This window comes from Cucurbita pepo, chromosome LG08 (genome assembly GCF_002806865.2).
Source record: "Cucurbita pepo subsp. pepo cultivar mu-cu-16 chromosome LG08, ASM280686v2, whole genome shotgun sequence".
Taxonomy (NCBI): domain Eukaryota; kingdom Viridiplantae; phylum Streptophyta; class Magnoliopsida; order Cucurbitales; family Cucurbitaceae; genus Cucurbita; species Cucurbita pepo.
In genome coordinates this window covers 8191795-8211740 of record NC_036645.1, presented here as the reverse complement: position 1 = coordinate 8211740, position 19946 = coordinate 8191795, and the positions used below count along the sequence as shown (strand labels likewise).

General features: G+C 38.7%; 4 protein-coding genes across 6 annotated transcripts; all 4 read left to right on the top strand.

Annotated features, from left to right (window-relative positions):
- The first annotated feature begins 146 nt into the window (after window positions 1-146).
- Window positions 147-2752, top strand: LOC111799671. Its single transcript, XM_023683107.1, has 4 exons — window positions 147-283; window positions 353-430; window positions 583-678; window positions 2334-2752. The coding sequence occupies exons 1-4, from the start codon at window positions 281-283 to the stop codon at window positions 2409-2411; spliced, it is 255 nt and encodes an 84-aa protein (XP_023538875.1). The 5' UTR covers window positions 147-280; the 3' UTR covers window positions 2412-2752.
- Window positions 2753-6838: 4086 nt separating this feature from the next.
- On the top strand, window positions 6839-10241 carry LOC111801207 (ACT domain-containing protein ACR10-like). Its single transcript, XM_023685227.1, has 6 exons — window positions 6839-7076; window positions 7260-7478; window positions 7823-7928; window positions 8874-9207; window positions 9368-9652; window positions 9925-10241. Exons 1-6 carry the CDS (start codon window positions 6923-6925, stop codon window positions 10060-10062), a joined length of 1236 nt encoding a protein of 411 aa, XP_023540995.1. The 5' UTR covers window positions 6839-6922; the 3' UTR covers window positions 10063-10241.
- Window positions 10242-11622: 1381 nt separating this feature from the next.
- Window positions 11623-16556, top strand: LOC111801206 (protein NUCLEAR FUSION DEFECTIVE 4-like). 3 transcript variants are annotated; one of them, XM_023685226.1, is made up of 3 exons: window positions 11623-13222; window positions 14492-15109; window positions 16478-16556. In XM_023685226.1, the coding sequence occupies exons 1-2, from the start codon at window positions 11864-11866 to the stop codon at window positions 14870-14872; spliced, it is 1740 nt and encodes a 579-aa protein (XP_023540994.1). In that variant the 5' UTR covers window positions 11623-11863; the 3' UTR covers window positions 14873-15109; window positions 16478-16556. The 3 variants fall into 3 exon arrangements, with proteins under 3 accessions (XP_023540994.1, XP_023540993.1, XP_023540992.1); XM_023685225.1 differs by lacking the exon at window positions 16478-16556 and having other exon boundaries at window positions 14492-15373; XM_023685224.1 differs by lacking the exon at window positions 14492-15109 and having other exon boundaries at window positions 11624-13840.
- A 274-nt stretch (window positions 16557-16830) lies between these two features.
- LOC111801211 lies at window positions 16831-19851 on the top strand. Its single transcript, XM_023685233.1, has 4 exons — window positions 16831-17241; window positions 17355-17465; window positions 18765-18833; window positions 19539-19851. Exons 1-4 carry the CDS (start codon window positions 17092-17094, stop codon window positions 19587-19589), a joined length of 381 nt encoding a protein of 126 aa, XP_023541001.1. The 5' UTR covers window positions 16831-17091; the 3' UTR covers window positions 19590-19851.
- Window positions 19852-19946: the final 95 nt, after the last annotated feature.

Genomic DNA, 19946 nt, shown 5'->3' with positions numbered 1-19946 from the left:
GAAAAATTAGCATTTAAATTTATAAGATCAATTAAATATAAGATATAAATATAATAAAAGCTGGTTAGAGTGTGAAGGTCGCGGTTTCGAAACCTGCTTGGGTCTATTGTATTACTTTATTTATTTATTTTTTATTTTTAATTCATTATTCATCGTTTGTTTATTGACGATTTTGATTTTGATTTCCTTTCACTCGGATTAATTTAGATTCATTAAAGGGTCCGCCAGTGCGACACAGTTGCGATCGTCTTCTTCAATTTGTTGCCGAATCGGTTCGAAAATGGTAAAACCCTCAATTTCTTGTGATTGGTAGCTTGAATCTTTCTTTGACGCTTGTTTTTCGTTTGAATAGGTTTGCTTGGCGTGTTTATTGCCTCTGTTTCTCATTCCAGTCGTCAACGCGCTGCCTGTTCTATTCCACTTGATTATGGTACGCCAATATGATTCGTTTCTCTTTAGGATCTCATCTTTTTGCCTGTTCATCAAATTCTCTTAACGATTTTGGGGTTTCTTTTCTATTGAAGACAATTTTTGTTAATATTCAGTTTTCCATATATTTGTTTTTCTTCAATTTTCTTTTAGGGCAAAATTTATAGAATTTTTGGCTGGGAATATAGAAAGCCACAGGGGGTACCTCCAGCTTGTCCCTATCGCCCTGCTGCCAAACAAAATAGCAATGTAAGTGTTCTGCTATCGCTTTTATACTTTAATTCTGTTTTCTAATTTTCTTCTGAAGAAGCCGTTTTAATAAGTTGGGTATGTTGAAGAATTATGAATGGGATTGAATTTTTGTTTAGAAATTGGATATAAATGATGCGTTCCTGTCATGGAGATGCTTAAACTTTGATCAATAAATCTTCTTGGTGGCTGAATGCTGTTCGTTGCTACGATAGTTTTCAAAAAAAATGATGGGAGTTTAGGCACCTGCTGTATGAATTTATTAATTGTTTTCTCAAGATGCCATTTCAATAGTTTGAGCATTCTGATGATCTTTTACAGGGTTGTGCTTCATTACTTGTGATTACTAATTCGATTCTTGTTCTTGTTCATGTTTTTTTGTTTTCCTTGGGGGTTGGAGGGGAGGGGTGGTATTTTCTTCATGTTGATTGGATGCTTTTGCTTCATTAGTTTTCTAAACCATTTAAGCNGAGGGGAGGGGTGGTATTTTCTTCATGTTGATTGGATGCTTTTTGCTTCATTAGTTTTCTAAACCATTTAAGCATCTTCTATCCAATTGTGATTTTGGGCAATGGGTAGTATTCATAAATGATATTCATGTTTGAAATGACATTAGCTCTAGTTCATAAATTTTAAATCATAATGTTGATTCGATACTTGTGGTCACTATGTTTCCATGGTTGGGTAGTTTTAAACGAGTAATGATCACTTGAACAGGTTCAACTTTATGGGTCATAAATCTGTGTCCTCAAGTTCTAAGGAAGTTTTTGGAAAAGAGTACAAGAGACAATGTTTTAGAACGTTTTTTGAGGCTTGTGCCTCGAGGCTTGCCTCGTGGCAATTTTCTAATTTTGTCTGGCTCCGTCGTGAGAAATTACTCAAGCCATAAGCCACTAAACAATTGTCTGGCTCCCTCCTTCTCCACTCCCTCTATTTATAACCAAATAGCTTAACAAACTCCCTTACTAAATCTTTATATGCCCTTAATACTCCAATAATACTTCTAATAGTATTTTGATCAGATTTGTATAATTTTTTAACTTGAAACCAAGTCTGACGCCTCACCTCTCCAACAAGAAGCTAAAAGCTTCAACACTGCTTTAGCCTTTTAAAATATTGGCAAAGGGTTTTAGGACCTGCAGGAATCGCTGTTTCTTAGTTTTGGAACGAATAAATTAATGGCTTCTTTTAAATTTGATGGCATTCATTGAAAAAGATATAATGGTCCAAAATCATTATGCATTATGCATACACTCAAGCTACAGAAGAAGACATTGCATACAACCCTGAGAATAAGGATATAACAATGTGATCTCATTCTGGTGTTGTGAGATCCCACATCTGTTGGAGGGGGAACGAAACATTCCTTATAAGGGTGTGTAAACTTCTCCTTAGCAGACGCGTTTAAAAATCGTGAGGCTGACAGCAATACGTAATAGGCTGAAGCGGATAATATCTGCTAGCGGTGGGTTTGGACTATTACAGATGTAAAACAAGATGTTCATTTATATTTGTTTGTATTTTGGTATTTTCGTATGTCAGAGTTCTTAACAGCAGATATGTGGGTGTTCAACACTACACATCCTCTAGTGGTTTAAATTCTTAACGTCTGCTCCTCTGGCTTCTTGAAGCAAGCTTTTTCTGAATCTTAACAGGAGGAGTTAGAACCTCTAGCTGGTCAGCAGCACCCACCTCCAAAAGCCGTTGATGCGGTGGATGCAAAGCAAGACTGAATTTGGAGACTTCTGTCGTACATACATGTCAGCAAGGCCAGCAGATCTCTGTGGCCCTTAAAGCAGTGGACGCTGTCGATGTCGATTAAAGGAAGCTATGACTTCAATCGGTCAGATAAAGGAATTTCTTAAACTCTCATCACTAATACCCATCAATACAGTTCATTTTGTCAGTGCATACTTTCTGAATAATTTTAGCTGGATGGCTGGAATATGTTTCCTGGTTTGTAGTTAATCAATGCTTGTGGAATCTCTGGTAAGAAACAGATGAAATTGGCGTAGACAATGGTTTAATTCACTGTTGCCTTAACTTTTTTGTTCCCAAAAGAACTTTTAACTTCCTTATCTGCCTTACGTTGTGAAGTTCTTGGAGCAAGCTTACTAAGATTGTGTTGCCTCTGTCCTTTAAATGTACGCATGGCCCATTGACGAATTATGTTCACCATTCTAATATCTGACAAAATTTGGCCTTTGGATTCCAGAATAGGAAAGGAAACAGGTGTTTTAACTATAGTGGGGACAAATACTTGAATAGCATATTGTTCTAAGCTTCTAGCCAGCTGTAGAAGTAGAAATCAAGTGGTGAAAGTGAAACTTTGTAATGAAGGAAGTTGGAAGCATGGCTGCATGACAAATCATGATAAGAGGTAATTGGATCTTATCTTCTTAACTGCACTATGAAACAAGAACTTACGTTGAATTATGACATGTCTCTCGGGCTCTCTGGGATCTGGTCTCGGCCTCATTTAGTTAGTGGGTAGACATCTTTCTTGTTCCCTCCCTCATTCTTCATTTAAATGGGAATTCTCTGCCTCATTTAGAGCAGGTCTCCACAAGCTAAATGAACATTGTCGTGTTCATAATACTTTCATGGATTTGTTCTAGGGTATTGTTTTGTATCATACCGTGGAACTTATGTTGAATTATGACATGTCTCTCGGGCCCTCTGAGATCTGGTCTCGACCTCGTTTAGTTAGTGGGTAGACATCTTTCTCGTTCCCNTGAAGTTCTTGGAGCAAGCTTACTAAGATTGTGTTGCCTCTGTCCTTTAAATGTACGCATGGCCCATTGACGAATTATGTTCACCATTCTAATATCTGACAAAATTTGGCCTTTGGATTCCAGAATAGGAAAGGAAACAGGTGTTTTAACTATAGTGGGGACAAATACTTGAATAGCATATTGTTCTAAGCTTCTAGCCAGCTGTATAAGTAGAAATCAAGTGGTGAAAGTGGCTGAAGGAAGTTGGAAGCATGGCTGCATGACAAATCATGATAAGAGGTAATTGGATCTTATCTTCTTAACTGCACTATGAAACAAGAACTTACGTTGAATTATGACATGTCTCTCGGGCTCTCTGGGATCTGGTCTCGGCCTCATTTAGTTAGTGGGTAGACATCTTTCTTGTTCCCTCCCTCATTCTTCATTTAAATGGGAATTCTCTGCCTCATTTAGAGCAGGTCTCCACAAGCTAAATGAACATTGTCGTGTTCATAATACTTTCATGGATTTGTTCTAGGGTATTGTTTTGTATCATACCGTGGAACTTATGTTGAATTATGACATGTCTCTCGGGCCCTCTGAGATCTGGTCTCGACCTCGTTTAGTTAGTGGGTAGACATCTTTCTCGTTCCCTACCTCATTCTTCATTTAAATGAGAATTCTCTGCCTCATTTAGAGCAGGTCTCCACAAGCTAAATGAACATTGTCGTGTTTATGATACTTTCATGAATTTGTTCTAGGGTATTGTTCTGTATCATACCGTGGAACTTGTATGTGCGCGTATATATTAATCGAACTTTTGAATACAACAACATAGGAACATGAGGCGGATTATTGAACACTTTAGAGAGAGACAAATTGCCATTGAAACTAAATAGTAGAATGAACTGTGGTGAGAAAAGATGGAATGACAGCTTTGTCTTTGTCTGATAAAGAAAAAAAACCCACTTTTAATACCCTCCATTTTTCCACTTCTTTCTAGACTTACAACTTTGAATTTTGCATTCAATTATTCAACATCTTCAAAATCAAAACCCACTTTTTCAACGTGTCCGAACATATGTCGTCGATTAATTTACTAACACGAGTTTGTTCTTGACACATGCGATTCGACTCGTGCATCCACATCGTCTTCAGGGTTTGTGAAAGGTCAGTTTTGTTAATTGTACTAGTTTTCGAGCTTGAGATTTATATCTAATAGATCTTTGACCCGTTAAATTTTCTTCTTTTTTTTAATGGATGAATTGAAAACAAAATTGAGCACCTTTTGGGATAGCACTTGGCCAAGTGGTGGTGAGGAAAGCAACCTTTTAGATTCAAATTAGAGCCACAAGAGCCTCATTTTCTTGGTCTATCTCTTTCTCCCAAGTGGATACCCTCTAAAAGCATCTATCTTACCCCTAAATACAAAACATATACAAATATTTGAATATTCCAAGTACATATGGTATGAAGCTCTAATAAAGTTTCAATTTTTATACCCTTTTCAATGTAACTTGATTGGTTGGACCCATCTCGAATTTTAATTCACGTCACCCACATAAATTTGCATTTAGGGTTGCAATCTTAAAATGTTTTTATAATTTCGAGTATGATAAATAGATCAAAATGATCCAAGGAAAACAAAAACGGGATTAAGCCCCTTTGATCTACACGAAATGACTTTTGAGTTTAGGAAGAGGCATCTTCCATTCAAACCTCTTTGTGACGATAACGACAAGCATGGATAGAGAGATCGTGGACAACCATGTTTGAGCACTGATCAACTCATTAATACGGACCCACATCGTCTTAACCCTCTCATTACATCTGCATACCTTTCCCTCACCTCCTTCTACATTAGATTCAAAAGAGTCTAGAATCAACTTCAAACAGTATTAGGTTGAATACCCGTCTCGAGGCTTTTGCACGAGTGACGAGATTCGATATTCGATGGCAAACATAGTGTTAATTTGGTTCATTTTCTCATATAAAATGCTTTAATTTAGAGACATTAGTGGGAATCCAACAAGAGTCAAGTTGGTGAGGAGATTCTTATCCAATGTCAATGGGATGTGATTCTTCCTTTTCTCATTCATACTTTTAGGACTCTGTGTAATGATTCTAATTTTAATATATAACCGAACGGTCACTCATGTATATCACAAAGAGGTTTTTTTTAAATGAATTTAACGTGAAAATAATCTAATTATTAACCTAACGAACCAAATAATTTAACATATTCGTAAAAAATAACTAAAAAACATTACTCAACATAGAAAAAGTATCGAAAAAAACATAAAAGACAAAATATTTAATATCGAAGAAATAGAAATTAAAAAATATAAATAAAACACAAAAGACAATAACTTATCAAATCATTCCATCAACAAATGGGAATTAAAAACTTTGATTAAAACTTTACTTATTTGTGGGAAAAGAAATATATATAAATATATATATATAAAAGAGCATGTGCTAAAAAGGGTTGAAAAATAAATAAATAAATAATTAATTAATTGGTATAAAGAAAAGACATTCTTTTTTAAAGTCTAAAAAGACAATTGATTAGGAAAAAAGAAAGCAACCTCCACCAAGAATTTGGAAGTTGCATCCATTACGAGGTTGACGACGATTTGTAAGAAGCTAAAGCAGACAATAGTACAAAGTCAGATTGCTACAAATAGTATCAAAGTCAGACACCCGGTGTGCCAGTAAGGACGCTGGCTTCCCAATGGGGTGGATTGTGAGATCTCATATCAATGGGGTGTAGAAATGTCTCCCTAGTAGACGCGTTTTAAAATCATGAAGTTGATGACGATGAATCAAGTCGAATAATATTTACTAACGGTCGACTGTAACGCAAAATTTTATCTATTTTATAAATTTAATTATTTTTATATAATATTGATGCGTTAAAAAATCCCATTTATTTAGCTGTTCTGCCTTTTGTCACCTTCCTTACTTTTCTCCGTTCACAACAAATAATAATAATAATAATAGAATGTTTTTTATTTTATTTATTGATTTACTAAAATGCCCCCCTCGCCTAAGAATTTTTAAAAATACTTTTCCTAAAAATTGGAATTATTTTAATAATTTTATCTTAAATTGGGAAAGTAGGAATTAATTATATTATATTATAAATTTGATCCCATTATTTAAAGAAAATTCAAATTTAATATCTAGAATTTTGTTTATACAAAAATTACTAATTTTTAATATTTTTTTTGTTCAACTAAATATTAAATATAAAAATGAATTTAATTGACTAAATGGTAATTTCACCAATTAATTAATTGAAAATAAAATAATATTGCAAAAGCCTTTTATTTTATTATTTTTATTTTATTTTATAGATTTTTCGTACAAGAGGGAATTTTTGGAATTGTGAAGGGTATTTTAGTAAAAATGAACAAGCGAACAGTGATAAAAATTCTGGATTAATGCGTTCTCTGAATTTCTGGCAACCCATCGGAAAACTCTGAATCTCACAGCACCACCGACGAGGAAGACGAAGAAACGAAGATATGGGTATTTTGCACGACGATGTCGTGCTTGTGAGGCCGTCGGAGAAAGACGATGAGCCTACCGTCATCACTGTCAATTGCCCCGATAAAACTGGGTTAGGCTGTGACTTGTGCCGCATACTTCTCTTCTTTGGTCTAAGCATTGTCAGAGGAGGTGAGTGAATCGTTCAATTACTTCTCTGCTTTGATTTCAGATATCGTGATTGGGTTTTCGTTTTCGGGGTTTAAATCAAACGGGTTGTGGGCGATTTGGGTTTTCTTTTTTAGATTTGATTTGTTTGAATTAGTGATGTGATTGTTTTGTTGATCTTGTGAATTCGTCAATACTGTGTTGAAGATGTTACGACCGACGGAAAATGGTGCTACATAGTGTTTTGGGTGACGGGAAAATCGTCGACGAAGTGGGGATTAGTGAAACAGAGGTTGATTGAGGTTTGCCCTTCTTGTTCTTCAGCTTCGACGCTTTCTTATTTCCGCCCGGAACCGCAACCCTCAAAGCCCCCTGATATGTTTCTTTTGAAGTTTTGTTGCCATGACAGAAGAGGGCTGTTACACGGTTTGTAATTTCCTCCCCGTTATTTCGATTGTATGTTGATTACATGATTGAACTGATCAATTGGGAGTTTGTTGCTTAAATATTGACCTAACCCCNGCCATGACAGAAGAGGGCTGTTACACGGTTTGTAATTTCCTCCTCGTTATTTCGATTCTATGTTGATTACATGATTGAACAGATCAATTAGGAGTTTGTTGCTTAAATATTGACCTGACCCTCCTCCCCTGAAGAAGGAAAAAGAGAGCGAAGCGTGGGGATATTGTTGTTCTTGTCTTCTTTGTTGGTTCCCTTTTGTGTTGCTTGCCATATTTGTGTCTAATTTGGAGCGAGTGGTTTGTTTGTAGATGTAACATGGGTTCTTTGCGAGCTCGAGATTCTTATAGAGAAAGTGAAAGTGTCGACCACTCCGGATGGAAAAGTGATGGATCTGTTTTTCATCATTGACTCCAGGTTCAAGATTGAGCTTTGTTTATCTGCATTGTGTGTTTTTTGTATTTCTCAATGAATGAATTCATTTTGACCTGTGTGGAACGGATTCTTTGTTCATGAGGGCTAGAGTAGTATAACTTGCATAAATAGTTCAAGTAGTTCACTTGTTCAAGAGGCTATCCGCAAGGAAAAAGGAAGTGGAGGGCTATCCTAGTAGTATGCCTCGGCAGTGGTGTTTGTAGGGTGTTCTTGTTACGGTCCAAGCTCACTACTAGCAAATATTGCTCTCTTTGGACTTTCCCTTAAAACGCGTCTGCTAGGGAAAGGTTTCCACACCCTTATAAAGAATGATTCGTTCTTCTCCCCAACCGATGTGGGATCTCACAATCCACTTCCTTTCGAGGCCTAGCGTCCTCACTGACACTCGTTCCCTTATCCAACCGATGTGCGACCTCCCAATCCACCTCCCTTTGGGGCCCAACGTCTTTGATGGCACACTGCCTTGTGTCCACCCCCCTTCAGTGCTCAGCCTCCTCGTTAGCACATTGCTCGGTGTCCCTCTGATACCATTTGTAACAGCCCAAGCCCAACACTAGTAGATATTGTCCTCTTTGGACTTTCCTTTTCGAACTTCCCTCAAGGTTTTTAAAACGCGTATGCTAGGGAGAGGTTTCCACACCCTTATAAAGAATGTTTCGTTCTCCTCCCCAACCGATGTGGGATCTCACAATTCTTTCCTTGTATGTTAAATTGTCAAAACTCTTGTTTGGTCAGCTCTTCTTGAATGAGCTTCCTTTTTACCTCGTTGCTGTCTCCCGTTTCTTTTTCTTTACCTGCAAGCAGTTGGGTGGAAGGTGTTTGGTTTGAAAGTTCTTGAGTGGTGGAACACTTTGTTATTTCAGCAGCAGTATAAGGGAACCCATAGAGGTTGTACATAACATATTTTCATTTTTGTTTGTCCATTAGGGATCTCATGCACACAACGAAGAGACAGCAGGACACGTGCGACCACTTGAAACATGTCTTGGGAGATGCAATGATAAGCTGTGAAATAGAGATGGTCGACGCCGAAGTTATGTTATGCTCACAGGCATCCTCTCTTCCCTCTGAAATTGCAGAAGAATCATGTAGCTTGGAGTTGAATGAAACTTCACAAGGCAGATCATTAGTTCATAAAGATGTCTCTGTTACATTAGACAATTCGCTCAGTCCTTCTCACACACTCGTCCAAATTGTCTGTCAAGATCACAAGGGTCTTATTTACGACATTATGAGGACGCTTAAAGACTACAACATTCAGGTACATAAACATTAAATCATTGAATAGCCATAGTTATTTGTTGGGTCCGAATCCTTTCACCGTTTCGTTTTTCATGATGAAGGTCAATTTAAAATGTTTTCTTGCACTGCATATCAGTTCAGGTTCTGTTATCAATATTTAAACTCAATCCTGTAGCCAGATCTCATATGGACGCTTTAATAAGAAGCAAACGAGAAGCTGTGAGATCGACTTGTTCATCATGCAAGCTGATGGAAAGAAGATTACAGACCCAAGCAAGCAGAATGCATTGTCAACTCGGTTGCGGATGGAACTGATTCGTCCCCTCAGAGTAGCTATCTTGAGCAGAGGTCCCGACACAGAACTCTTGGTGGCAAACCCCACAGAGTTATCTGGCAAGGGTCGACCTCTCGTGTTCCATGACATCACCCTTGCTCTCAAATTGCTCGACATCGGTGTTTTTTTGGTACGTCCCGATCTCCTTACAATAATTCGCCATCCTTGCAATCAANCATCGGTGTTTTTTTGGTACGTCCCGATCTCCTTACAATAATTTGCCATCCTTGCAATCTCTGATATATTCCAATAAGTCCAGAACTTTTCAAGATTCAAAGTATGAGATATAGCTTTACAAACTTAATTTTGGTGATGCATCTGGGTTACTTCATGTGCAAATTTTTGCTTTTGGTATACTATATATGATTACAAAGCTTAACTAGAACGAGATCGATCTTCCAGGCAGAAATCAGACGCCATTTGATCGGAGGTCGAGAATGGGAAGTATACAGAGTCATGCTTGATGAAGGAGTCGGGTCTTCGATTCCCAGGAACAAGATCGAGGACGGAGTCCGAAAGATGTTGATGGGATGGGCATAATGTGAGAAATCTAAAGTGGAAAATGCTTTAGTTAGCCTATGTACAGCTTGCTGTTTCAGGTTAGATGGGCTGCTCCTCCTCCTCCTTGTCTTATTGATGCTTGTAACAAGTTATCTTTGTATGCTTATGGGACAGAATCGTGCAAATTATGCTTGTAACAAGTTTCCTGTACACTCCTAGCTTGTGCAAAACCCCCCTACTATTGCCCAGCGTTAATCCTCATTAAGCCCTCGGGTCGAATGGAGAAAGACACTGACTTGGAGCGTTGTCCCAAAGAGGGTCATCGTCCAATGAGCTAAACGTGCAATCTTGAATCGTTTGTTACAAATTTAATGACCCCTTTTAAATGAAGGAAATAACNAAGACACCGACTTGGAGCGTTGTCCCAAAGAGGGTCATCGTCCAATGAGCTAAACGTGCAATCTTGAATCGTTTGTTACAAATTTAATGACCCTTTTAAATGAACGAAATAACACATCTCGAAATATCCTTTTTTAGTTTAGCTTCTATCATCCATTTCTTATACCACGTAGATGCTTCTTTCGTTCCCACACTTCTTTTCTTCCTCTCCATCCCACATTTAACGTGGGGTTCAGACTCATGTGCCTTCCAAAATAAAAAGTATTTGAGCATGTTGTGTACGATTAGCCAACCTTGAGGTAGTACTACAGTTCCATGTGGCTTGAAGCTGATGTCGCATTAGATTAGGGAGTTAAATGATAAGAACTCCTTTTCAGAAGCGTGTTCACTTAAAACCACTCCGATTTAGAAGTGGGCGGTTTTAACTCTTCTTGGTTCTACATTATTGCCAAATGGAAAGTGGCTTCACATGTGTGTCTGTAGTTAACCTAGCATCGTGCTTCTAACCGTACTCTCATCCACTTTCTCCACATTAGGTGTGTATTATGATTTTAGAGTTTAACTTTTTTCACCATCTAAAACGAGATATGGACAGATTTCTCTCCATTAGCTAAACGAGACCGAAAATAGGAATTATATTCTGTATCATTATCTTTGCCTCTCATCCCGCCCAAATCCTCTATCCACCTCACCCAGCGTGTTTGTCTCTCATTCACGTCCTTACAAGAACAAATTCATAAAATTACAGAGATAAAAGTCGAAATAAAAGACGAGAACAAAGATCAAAGATCGTCTCTTCTCTCGATCTCATCTAGAACAGAACAAAACAAAAGAAGAAGTGGGTAAAAGTTTATGGACCAGAAAGGATGAATCAAAACAAAAGGGCATGAAGCACATGGTTACAATGAAATGAAACATAAATAATATTATAAGTTATTCCTAGGAAAATGAAATAATGAGTGGACTTGAATATACCACCAAATATGAAAATATATTAATGTATTAGTCCGGGAGATGTTTATACACCACTAAATAGTTACTGCAACTCGATAAAATAGGTTAATTGTCTGTATCAATAAAAAATAAGTCATTTATTTAATGGTTGAGTTCAGAATCGGTTCATTCAGGGGTGAACTCGACCAACCTGATCAACACAATCCAAATCGTGATACTAAATATTTACTCCAAGAAGATAGGGTTACAATTTAATCGTGTTGGGTCGATTGCAATGTTCGTCATGTGGGTCCCCCCTTCTTGTCCAACCAACCATCCAACCTAAGATAAGTGGCAGAGAGAGCAGCAAAAACAGAGCAAAAAACAGAGATAAAAATCCAATCTCCATTTCAATGAAACCCCACCTCCTTAAATATGTATTTATACACTCTCACCCACTGACACTACATCTTCAAGAACACAGCCTCCTAATTGCTCGCCGGAAAACATGGCCGCCTCTAATCCCTCCACCGTCCACCCCATCTGGTACCAGTTCCTTCTCGGCCGGTGGTTCTCTGTCTTCGCTTCAATTCTCATCATGTCCGTCTCCGGCGCAACTTACATGTTCGGCCTCTACTCCTCCGACATCAAATCCTCCTTAGGCTACGACCAAACCACCCTTAATTTGCTTAGCTTCTTCAAGGATTTAGGCGGCAACGTCGGCGTTATCGGCGGTCTAATCAACGAGGTCGCGCCGCCTTGGGTCGTTCTCCTGATCGGCGCGGTCATGAATCTCTTCGGCTATACCATGATTTGGATGGCTGTAACTAGCCGGATCCCAAAGCCCCAAATCTGGCATATGTGTCTCTACATTTGTATCGGAGCTAATTCTCAGACGTTCGCTAACACAGGGGCTCTCGTTACTAGCGTCAAAAACTTCCCGGAAAGTCGCGGCAGCGTTTTGGGCCTTTTGAAGGGCTTCGTCGGGTTGAGCGGCGCCATTTTGACCCAGCTTTACCATGCCTTTTATGGCAACAATTCCAAATCTCTCATCCTTTTAATCGCTTGGCTTCCGGCCGCCGTCTCTGTTACTTTCCTCCGTTTCGTTCGACTCATTAAGGATCTCCGGCAGCCGAATGAGCTCAGAGTCTTCTTCCATATCCTTTATATTTCTCTTGGCCTTGCTGGGTCGTTAATGGTTTTGATTATTCTGCAAAATCGCCTGAAATTTCATCAAATGGAATACGCCGGAAGTGCCATTGTTGTCATTGCTCTGCTTTTACTTCCTCTGGCCATCGTTTACAGAGAGGAATTGAGTGTTTGGAAGACTAAAATCGAAAGCCCACTTTCACAATTAGAGCTAGCATCTCAACAACAACCGCCACCACTGACCTCGGCGGCGCCACCGGCGCCGCCGAGTCCTCCGTCGGGTTCCTGCTTTGAAAACACATTCAAACCCCCAAACAGAGGAGAGGACTACACAATTCCGCAAGCTGTTTTCAGTATAGATATGATAATTCTCTTCATCGCCACCATCTGCGGCGTCGGTGGAACATTGACGGCGATCGACAATTTGGGTCAAATCGGAGAGTCTTTGAGATACCCATCTCAGAGCACCACCACATTCATCTCTCTCGTCAGCATATGGAATTACCTCGGCCGTGTAGTCGCCGGATTCTTGTCGGAATTTCTCTGGAAAAAATACAAAGTCCCACGTCCCTTAATTTTCTTCGTGACAATGATTCTATCCTGCGTCGGTCATCTTCTAATCGCATTCGGAGTTCCAAATTCGCTCTATTTTTCTTCAATTATCATCGGATTCTGCTTCGGCGCACAGTGGCCGTTGATTTTCGCAATCATATCGGAAATTTTCGGGCTGAAATACTACGCAACTCTGTACAACTTGGGGGGAGTGGCGAGCCCGATTGGAGCATATATACTGAACGTGAGAGTGGCCGGACATTTGTACGACAGAGAGGCAACGCGGCAGATGGAGGCGGCGGGGCGGCGGCGAAATATTGGGGAGGATTTGAATTGCTTGGGAGTGGAATGTTACAGAAAGGCGTTTCTTATAATCACGGCGGCTACTGTTTTAGGGGCGTTTGTTTCGTTGATCTTGGTGGTTCGGACATGGAAGTTTTATAAGGGCGATATTTACCGGAAGTTCAGGGAGGAAGCAGGTGAGGAGGTGGAGGTGCAAATGGCGGCTCCGACGAACAGTGCGGTGGCGAAAAGTCAAACTGCTTAGGGACTTTTATCCACACTGTATCATTGTTTAAAGCTTACAAGTTAGTGTAGAAAATCTTACTGGTCGTATCAATTTTCATCTTAAAAAGGGTATTTTAGTCATTTAAATCAAATAGGTGAGTAGTATAAGGGTATTGTAGTCACTTAGACCAAAGAGTGAGCAGTGTAAGGATATTTTAGTCATTTAAACCAAATAGGTGAGTAGTGTAAGGGTATTTTAGTCATTTAAACCAAACAGGTGAGTAGTGTAAAAGTATTTTAGTCATTTATACCGAACAGGTGAGTAATGTAAGGGTATTTTAGTCATTTAAACCAAACAGGTGAGTAGTGTAAGGGTATTTTAGTCATTTAAACCAAACAGGTGAGTAATGTAAGGGTATTTTAGTCATTTAAATCAAACAGGTAAGTAGTGGAAGGGTATTTTAGTCATTTTATTATGAAAATTGGAAGATTCCAATTCAAACCCTTAAAAAATACTTTTTTTTTTCTCTCTCTAAATTTGGTTTTAAAAAAATTAAATTATATCTTTAAATTCTTTGGTCTCATTTTAAGAATCATAGGATAAAAACAACACGGGATTGAGACATAAAACACTCGAGAACCTTGGTTACCATGATTAAAATCGAAACACGAGAAAAGTAAACGAAACTCTTTTAATTCTCTTATATTTTTCGGGTTAATGTGGTAAAATCCAAAAACAATTTAGGTGGGAAGTCAAATTTATGGATATGGTTGGTTGAAAATAACAAGACATCATTTCAATTATGAACATTACAAATCGACACATTGTGATGATTTAGATAACTTTTTGGACATTTTTTGTGCAATAGAATGGNTCGGATTCTGCTTCGGCGCACAGTGGCCGTTGATTTTCGCAATCATATCGGAAATTTTCGGGCTGAAATACTACGCAACTCTGTACAACTTGGGGGGAGTGGCGAGCCCGATTGGAGCATATATACTGAACGTGAGAGTGGCCGGACATTTGTACGACAGAGAGGCAACGCGGCAGATGGAGGCGGCGGGGCGGCGGCGAAATATTGGGGAGGATTTGAATTGCTTGGGAGTGGAATGTTACAGAAAGGCGTTTCTTATAATCACGGCGGCTACTGTTTTAGGGGCGTTTGTTTCGTTGATCTTGGTGGTTCGGACATGGAAGTTTTATAAGGGCGATATTTACCGGAAGTTCAGGGAGGAAGCAGGTGAGGAGGTGGAGGTGCAAATGGCGGCTCCGACGAACAGTGCGGTGGCGAAAAGTCAAACTGCTTAGGGACTTTTATCCACACTGTATCATTGTTTAAAGCTTACAAGTTAGTGTAGAAAATCTTACTGGTCGTATCAATTTTCATCTTAAAAAGGGTATTTTAGTCATTTAAATCAAATAGGTGAGTAGTATAAGGGTATTGTAGTCACTTAGACCAAAGAGTGAGCAGTGTAAGGATATTTTAGTCATTTAAACCAAATAGGTGAGTAGTGTAAGGGTATTTTAGTCATTTAAACCAAACAGGTGAGTAGTGTAAGGGTATTTTAGTCATTTAAACCAAACAGGTGAGTAGTGTAAGGGTATTTTAGTCATTTAAACCAAACAGGTGAGTAGTGTAAGGGTATTTTAGTCATTTAAACCAAACAGGTGAGTAGTGTAAGGGTATTTTAGTCATTTAAACCAAACAGGTGAGTAGTGTAAGGGTATTTTAGTCATTTAAACCAAACAGGTGAGTAGTGTAAGGGTATTTTAGTCATTTAAACCAAACAGGTGAGTAGTGTAAGGGTATTTTAGTCATTTAAACCAAACAGGTGAGTAGTGTAAGGGTATTTTAGTCATTTAAACCAAACAGGTGAGTAATGTAAGGGTATTTTAGTCATTTAAATCAAACAGGTAAGTAGTGGAAGGGTATTTTAGTCATTTTATTATGAAAATTGGAAGATTCCAATTCAAACCCTTAAAAAATACTTTTTTTTTTCTCTCTCTAAATTTGGTTTTAAAAAAATTAAATTATATCTTTAAATTCTTTGGTCTCATTTTAAGAATCATAGGATAAAAACAACACGGGATTGAGACATAAAACACTCGAGAACCTTGGTTACCATGATTAAAATCGAAACACGAGAAAAGTAAACGAAACTCTTTTAATTCTCTTATATTTTTCGGGTTAATGTGGTAAAATCCAAAAACAATTTAGGTGGGAAGTCAAATTTATGGACATTTTTTGTGCAATAGAATGGAAAAAAAAAAAAACATTAGGGAACGGAAAAAATGTTGCTTTGGACTTAAACTTCTCTTCACCACAAGAAAAGGATCCATTAATCAAGTAGCGCCAATAATGGAGGACGTGAGGCACGAGAACCCTCTTTATTGATCCATACTTGGTTAATAATTAAAGAGTCACGAGACTTTGATTCATTTGATAGATATATGTATTAGATTATTCATGCATCATGCATTAAGGATGTTCTAATAAGCCAGTACAAGGACCATATGTGTACATGGGTGGCCTGTTTCCAAAGACCACCGACAATAAAATTGAAGTCTCCTTCATAGGATGACCTGAATCACTTATTTCAACGAACTTGGTGGCTAATTATTTAAGCACATAACGTGTAATTACTACAAAATCATTTTCATCACTATAACTATATCATCATCAGATGGGTCCCGTTATAGTTTTCAATCATGCTTTATCATACATCATAATCATACAAACTACCGAGTTTGTAAGTGCATGCATCCAAAAATTTTAAAATACCTAATGTAACCTTAGAGATTGAATTAAGACAAGAAAAAGTGACGTGTGACTAAATCAAAATTTGTGAACTAGTTCAACTGAATTGCTGGAGGTCATGCCCNAAGGGTATTTTAGTCATTTAAACCAAACAGGTGAGTAGTGTAAAAGTATTTTAGTCATTTATACCGAACAGGTGAGTAATGTAAGGGTATTTTAGTCATTTAAACCAAACAGGTGAGTAGTGTAAGGGTATTTTAGTCATTTAAACCAANTGTGCATTGAAACCTGCAGAGGATGCAAGAAACGGTTGGAGCCATTAGGTAGAATACGAGTTTCAAACCTTTATCCAAATCGTGTACGGTTAATTTCCAGTTCTAGAATCAGTTCAAGACAAGTAGGTAACGATTTGCTGACATGACATTTAAAAATAAATTAAAAAAGAAAAGAAGAAAAAGCTGAAAACAAAATGGGCTATTTGCAAATTGCCCCTTTATTTTCCTGGTATTTAATTTTCATCCGCCTAGGGGTTTGGTGATGAATTTTGGCGGCGACCTTTGCATCTATGGATATACCTATCCATCACATGGGGGGTTTAAGGCTCACAAACGCGCCTGATACTTTCTAATAATCCTTTGCCTTCCTCTTCGTCTTCTCTGCACTCCATCCATTTCTTCTCGATTATCCGCGTCTTTTTTCTTTCACCCATCTCAGCCCTATCCAGATTTTTGAGTTCTAGAAGAATCCCATCAGCTCCGGCGAGGAAATCATGTCTAAGAAAGGGGCCGCCGGTAGAACACCGGTTTTAAAGGACGCCCCATGGAGGGCTGCTGGCAAACCCACTCCCAAAATCCACCATGCTCCTGTTCTCCGCATTGTCCAATCCCCCTTTTCCAATTACGCTATCTCTGTAATGAAGGCGAGCTCTCTCATTATCTTTGTTCTTCTGTTGTTTTTTTTTTTTTCCTCTCTTTCTGGGTTTTGTTTGATTCTTTTGTTGGTTTTGGGGGAAATCTTTCTCTGTTTTTGCAGAATCCTGATCCGATTGGAAGTGGGTTGGCTATGGATGCTATCTTAGAATCGGCTGGGCCGGATTGTATTGTGCCTGGACAGACTGCACCTGTCAAATTACTTGGTCTCAAGGTATCTTTTGTTAATTATAACCCTTGTTTAATTTGTTTGGATTACTAGGATTTTGATTTCTAGAGGATTTCTTGGTTTTTCTTACTCGAATTTTGTGTTTGAATTTGACTGAATTGATCATGTTAACTACTCTAGTGGCAACCTGATGGTGTCTATGACTTTTGAGGCTATTGAAACGCCTTTTCTTTTAGCTGTTTGGAAGAACTACCAATTAAGTGTTTCTTCCCGAAATGTTTTTCGGTGGTTTTGAAATTTAGAAAAGCTTTTTTGATGTGTAACGAAATGAAGAAAAAAAATTATTCTTAACACACTCAGAATCTTCTATCCTGATACAACAAGTTATCCTGTGCTAAGCATGTTATATCAGAATCTTAGCAGTGACTATTACCTGTCTTTTCTCTGTCACATGATCATGGCTTCATTATTTACCAGATTTAACATTATAGCCAAGCTGAGTTTTGTTAATGGTTGGTTAGTGTTCGAATGTTAGAAGGTGGGAGGAGATGGAGGGGTTGAGGAGGCCATGTTTTGTAGTGTGGTGGAATGAGCATTGTTATGAATATGATGCTTCGTTTTCTCAGTGAAAATGTAAACGACAAGTCTGAGTCGAGAACTCCGAAGAATCTCAGTTATTGATTGGTAATCCCCAGCTGTCCCTGAGATGAGAGATGGAGAATATGATAGACCTCCCGTACAGTACATTTACAATAGTGTAACAGTCTAAGTCCACCGCTAGTAGATATTATCTTTTTTTAGCCCATTATGTATCGTTGTTAGCTTCATGGTTTTTAAAATGTATATGCTAGGGAGAGGTTTCCACCCTTATAAGGAATGTTTTGTTCTCCTCTCCGACCGTTGTGGGATCTCACAATCCATCCCGTTGGGGGTCCAGCGTCCTCACTGGCACACCGCTCGGTGACCGTCTCTAATACCATTTGTAATAGCCTTGTTCGCTTTGGTCCATTACGTATCGCCATTAACCTCACGGTTTTTAAAACGTGTTTGCTCGGGAGAAGTTTCCACACCCTCATAAGGAATGCTTCGTTCCCCACTCCAACCGATGTGAGATCTCACAAATAGGTTTAAGAACAGTACAGGGTAGCAGTGTCAAGGGATGGGTATGGGTAGTTGTTGTAGTTGAGGAGTTTCTATAGTGTAATCTCTAATTAGTAGTAACTTTAATTATAGGGTGGATTCCATTAGCATTGCCTTTATCACTGCTAAACTAAATCGTGACTTTGAGTTTATAAGAACTGCTTTTGCTGTGTATTTTGGTCTTATTATGCCACATGTGGACAGGTATGGCCTATTGATGTCGATCTTAAGTTTCTCGAGCCCGTCGGTAGAGAGCTTAAATTACTTGGAAAGGTAAATTCACATAACTCTGCATATCTGTGTTTCATAAAGGTTCTTGGAAGTATACAGATTGATTTTACTTTCGAAAAACATTATCGTCACTGGCCCGAACATGGAGCTGGCCTTGGGTAGGCAAAACCTCCTCAAGAATTAGTGATACCATAAGAGTGAGTCATGACCAATATGTAATGGTCTAAACCCACCGCTAGCAGATATTTTCTTCTTTGGGTTTTCTCTCTCGGGCTTCTCTTCAAAGTTTTTAAAACACGTCTGCTAGAGAGAGGTTTCCACACTCTTAAAAAGAATGTTTTGTTCCCCTCTCCAACCGATGTGGGTTCTCACAATCCACCCCCCTTCAGGACCTAGTGTCCTCGTTGGCACTTGCTCTCTTCTCCATGTGGGACTCCCCCATCCACCCCCTTCGGTAGGATTGTGAGATCGCACATTGGTTAGGGAGGAGAACGAAGCATTCTTTTTAAGGGTGTGGAACATCTCCCTATCAGACGCGTTTTAAAAACTTTGAGGGGAAGTCAGACAAGGAAAATCCAAAGTGGACAATATTTGCTAGCGGTGGGTTTGGGCTGTTATACAATACCAAAGGAAGATTTTGTAGCCTCGAGACGTTAAGGAACCAGACCTGCATTTTTGTGCTCATTGTTCTTCATATATTCTGATATTTGGTTATAATCAGTCATTCCTCTGTTCTTTTTCTTTCAGTTTATGGATGATGCGGTGAACCTGATGAACAAGTCATTTATAGATCGGTAGGCGTAGCAGTTGTAATGTAATGGATAAAGAGTTGCATGAAGCTGCTGCCATTTGAGCTAGCTCCGTGAGTGGCTACTTATCCAACTCAACTGCCTCCAAATAATCTCCTTCCCCATCTTTCTGAATTCTCTCATGTAAAAACAGCCTCTGCCCTCCATAAACCGTTTTGTTACTCTCCTTTCTGAAACACAGAGCCAAACCATGTTGATGATAAAGGGATAATTGCAAATAAGTTTGTAGTTGACGATCTTCGATCTTCAAACTTGTAGCATAGTTTCTATACTTACCCTAATAGCATTAACTAGAGTTCCGTCTTAGAAAAATCATCGTCATAGTGCTTCATGACATTTGAGACAT

Excerpts from the sequence above, each read along its gene's own strand:
- LOC111801207 (XM_023685227.1), top strand. The coding sequence starts at position 6,923 with ATGGGTATTTTGCACGACGATGTCGTGCTTGTGAGGCCGTCGGAGAAA. Across the intron at positions 7,077-7,259 it reads TCTAAGCATTGTCAGAGGAG|ATGTTACGACCGACGGAAAA; the intron begins GTGAGTGAATCG and ends ACTGTGTTGAAG. Across the intron at positions 9,208-9,367 it reads TTAAAGACTACAACATTCAG|ATCTCATATGGACGCTTTAA; the intron begins GTACATAAACAT and ends TCCTGTAGCCAG.
- LOC111801211 (XM_023685233.1), top strand. The coding sequence starts at position 17,092 with ATGTCTAAGAAAGGGGCCGCCGGTAGAACACCGGTTTTAAAGGACGCC. Across the intron at positions 17,242-17,354 it reads ACGCTATCTCTGTAATGAAG|AATCCTGATCCGATTGGAAG; the intron begins GCGAGCTCTCTC and ends CTGTTTTTGCAG. Across the intron at positions 18,834-19,538 it reads AGCTTAAATTACTTGGAAAG|TTTATGGATGATGCGGTGAA; the intron begins GTAAATTCACAT and ends TTTTTCTTTCAG.
- LOC111801206 (XM_023685226.1), top strand. The coding sequence starts at position 11,864 with ATGGCCGCCTCTAATCCCTCCACCGTCCACCCCATCTGGTACCAGTTC. Across the intron at positions 13,223-14,491 it reads TTTTCGCAATCATATCGGAA|ATTTTCGGGCTGAAATACTA; the intron begins ATTTTCGGGCTG and ends ATCATATCGGAA.
- LOC111799671 (XM_023683107.1), top strand. Across the intron at positions 431-582 it reads TTCTATTCCACTTGATTATG|GGCAAAATTTATAGAATTTT; the intron begins GTACGCCAATAT and ends ATTTTCTTTTAG. Across the intron at positions 679-2,333 it reads CTGCCAAACAAAATAGCAAT|GAGGAGTTAGAACCTCTAGC; the intron begins GTAAGTGTTCTG and ends GAATCTTAACAG.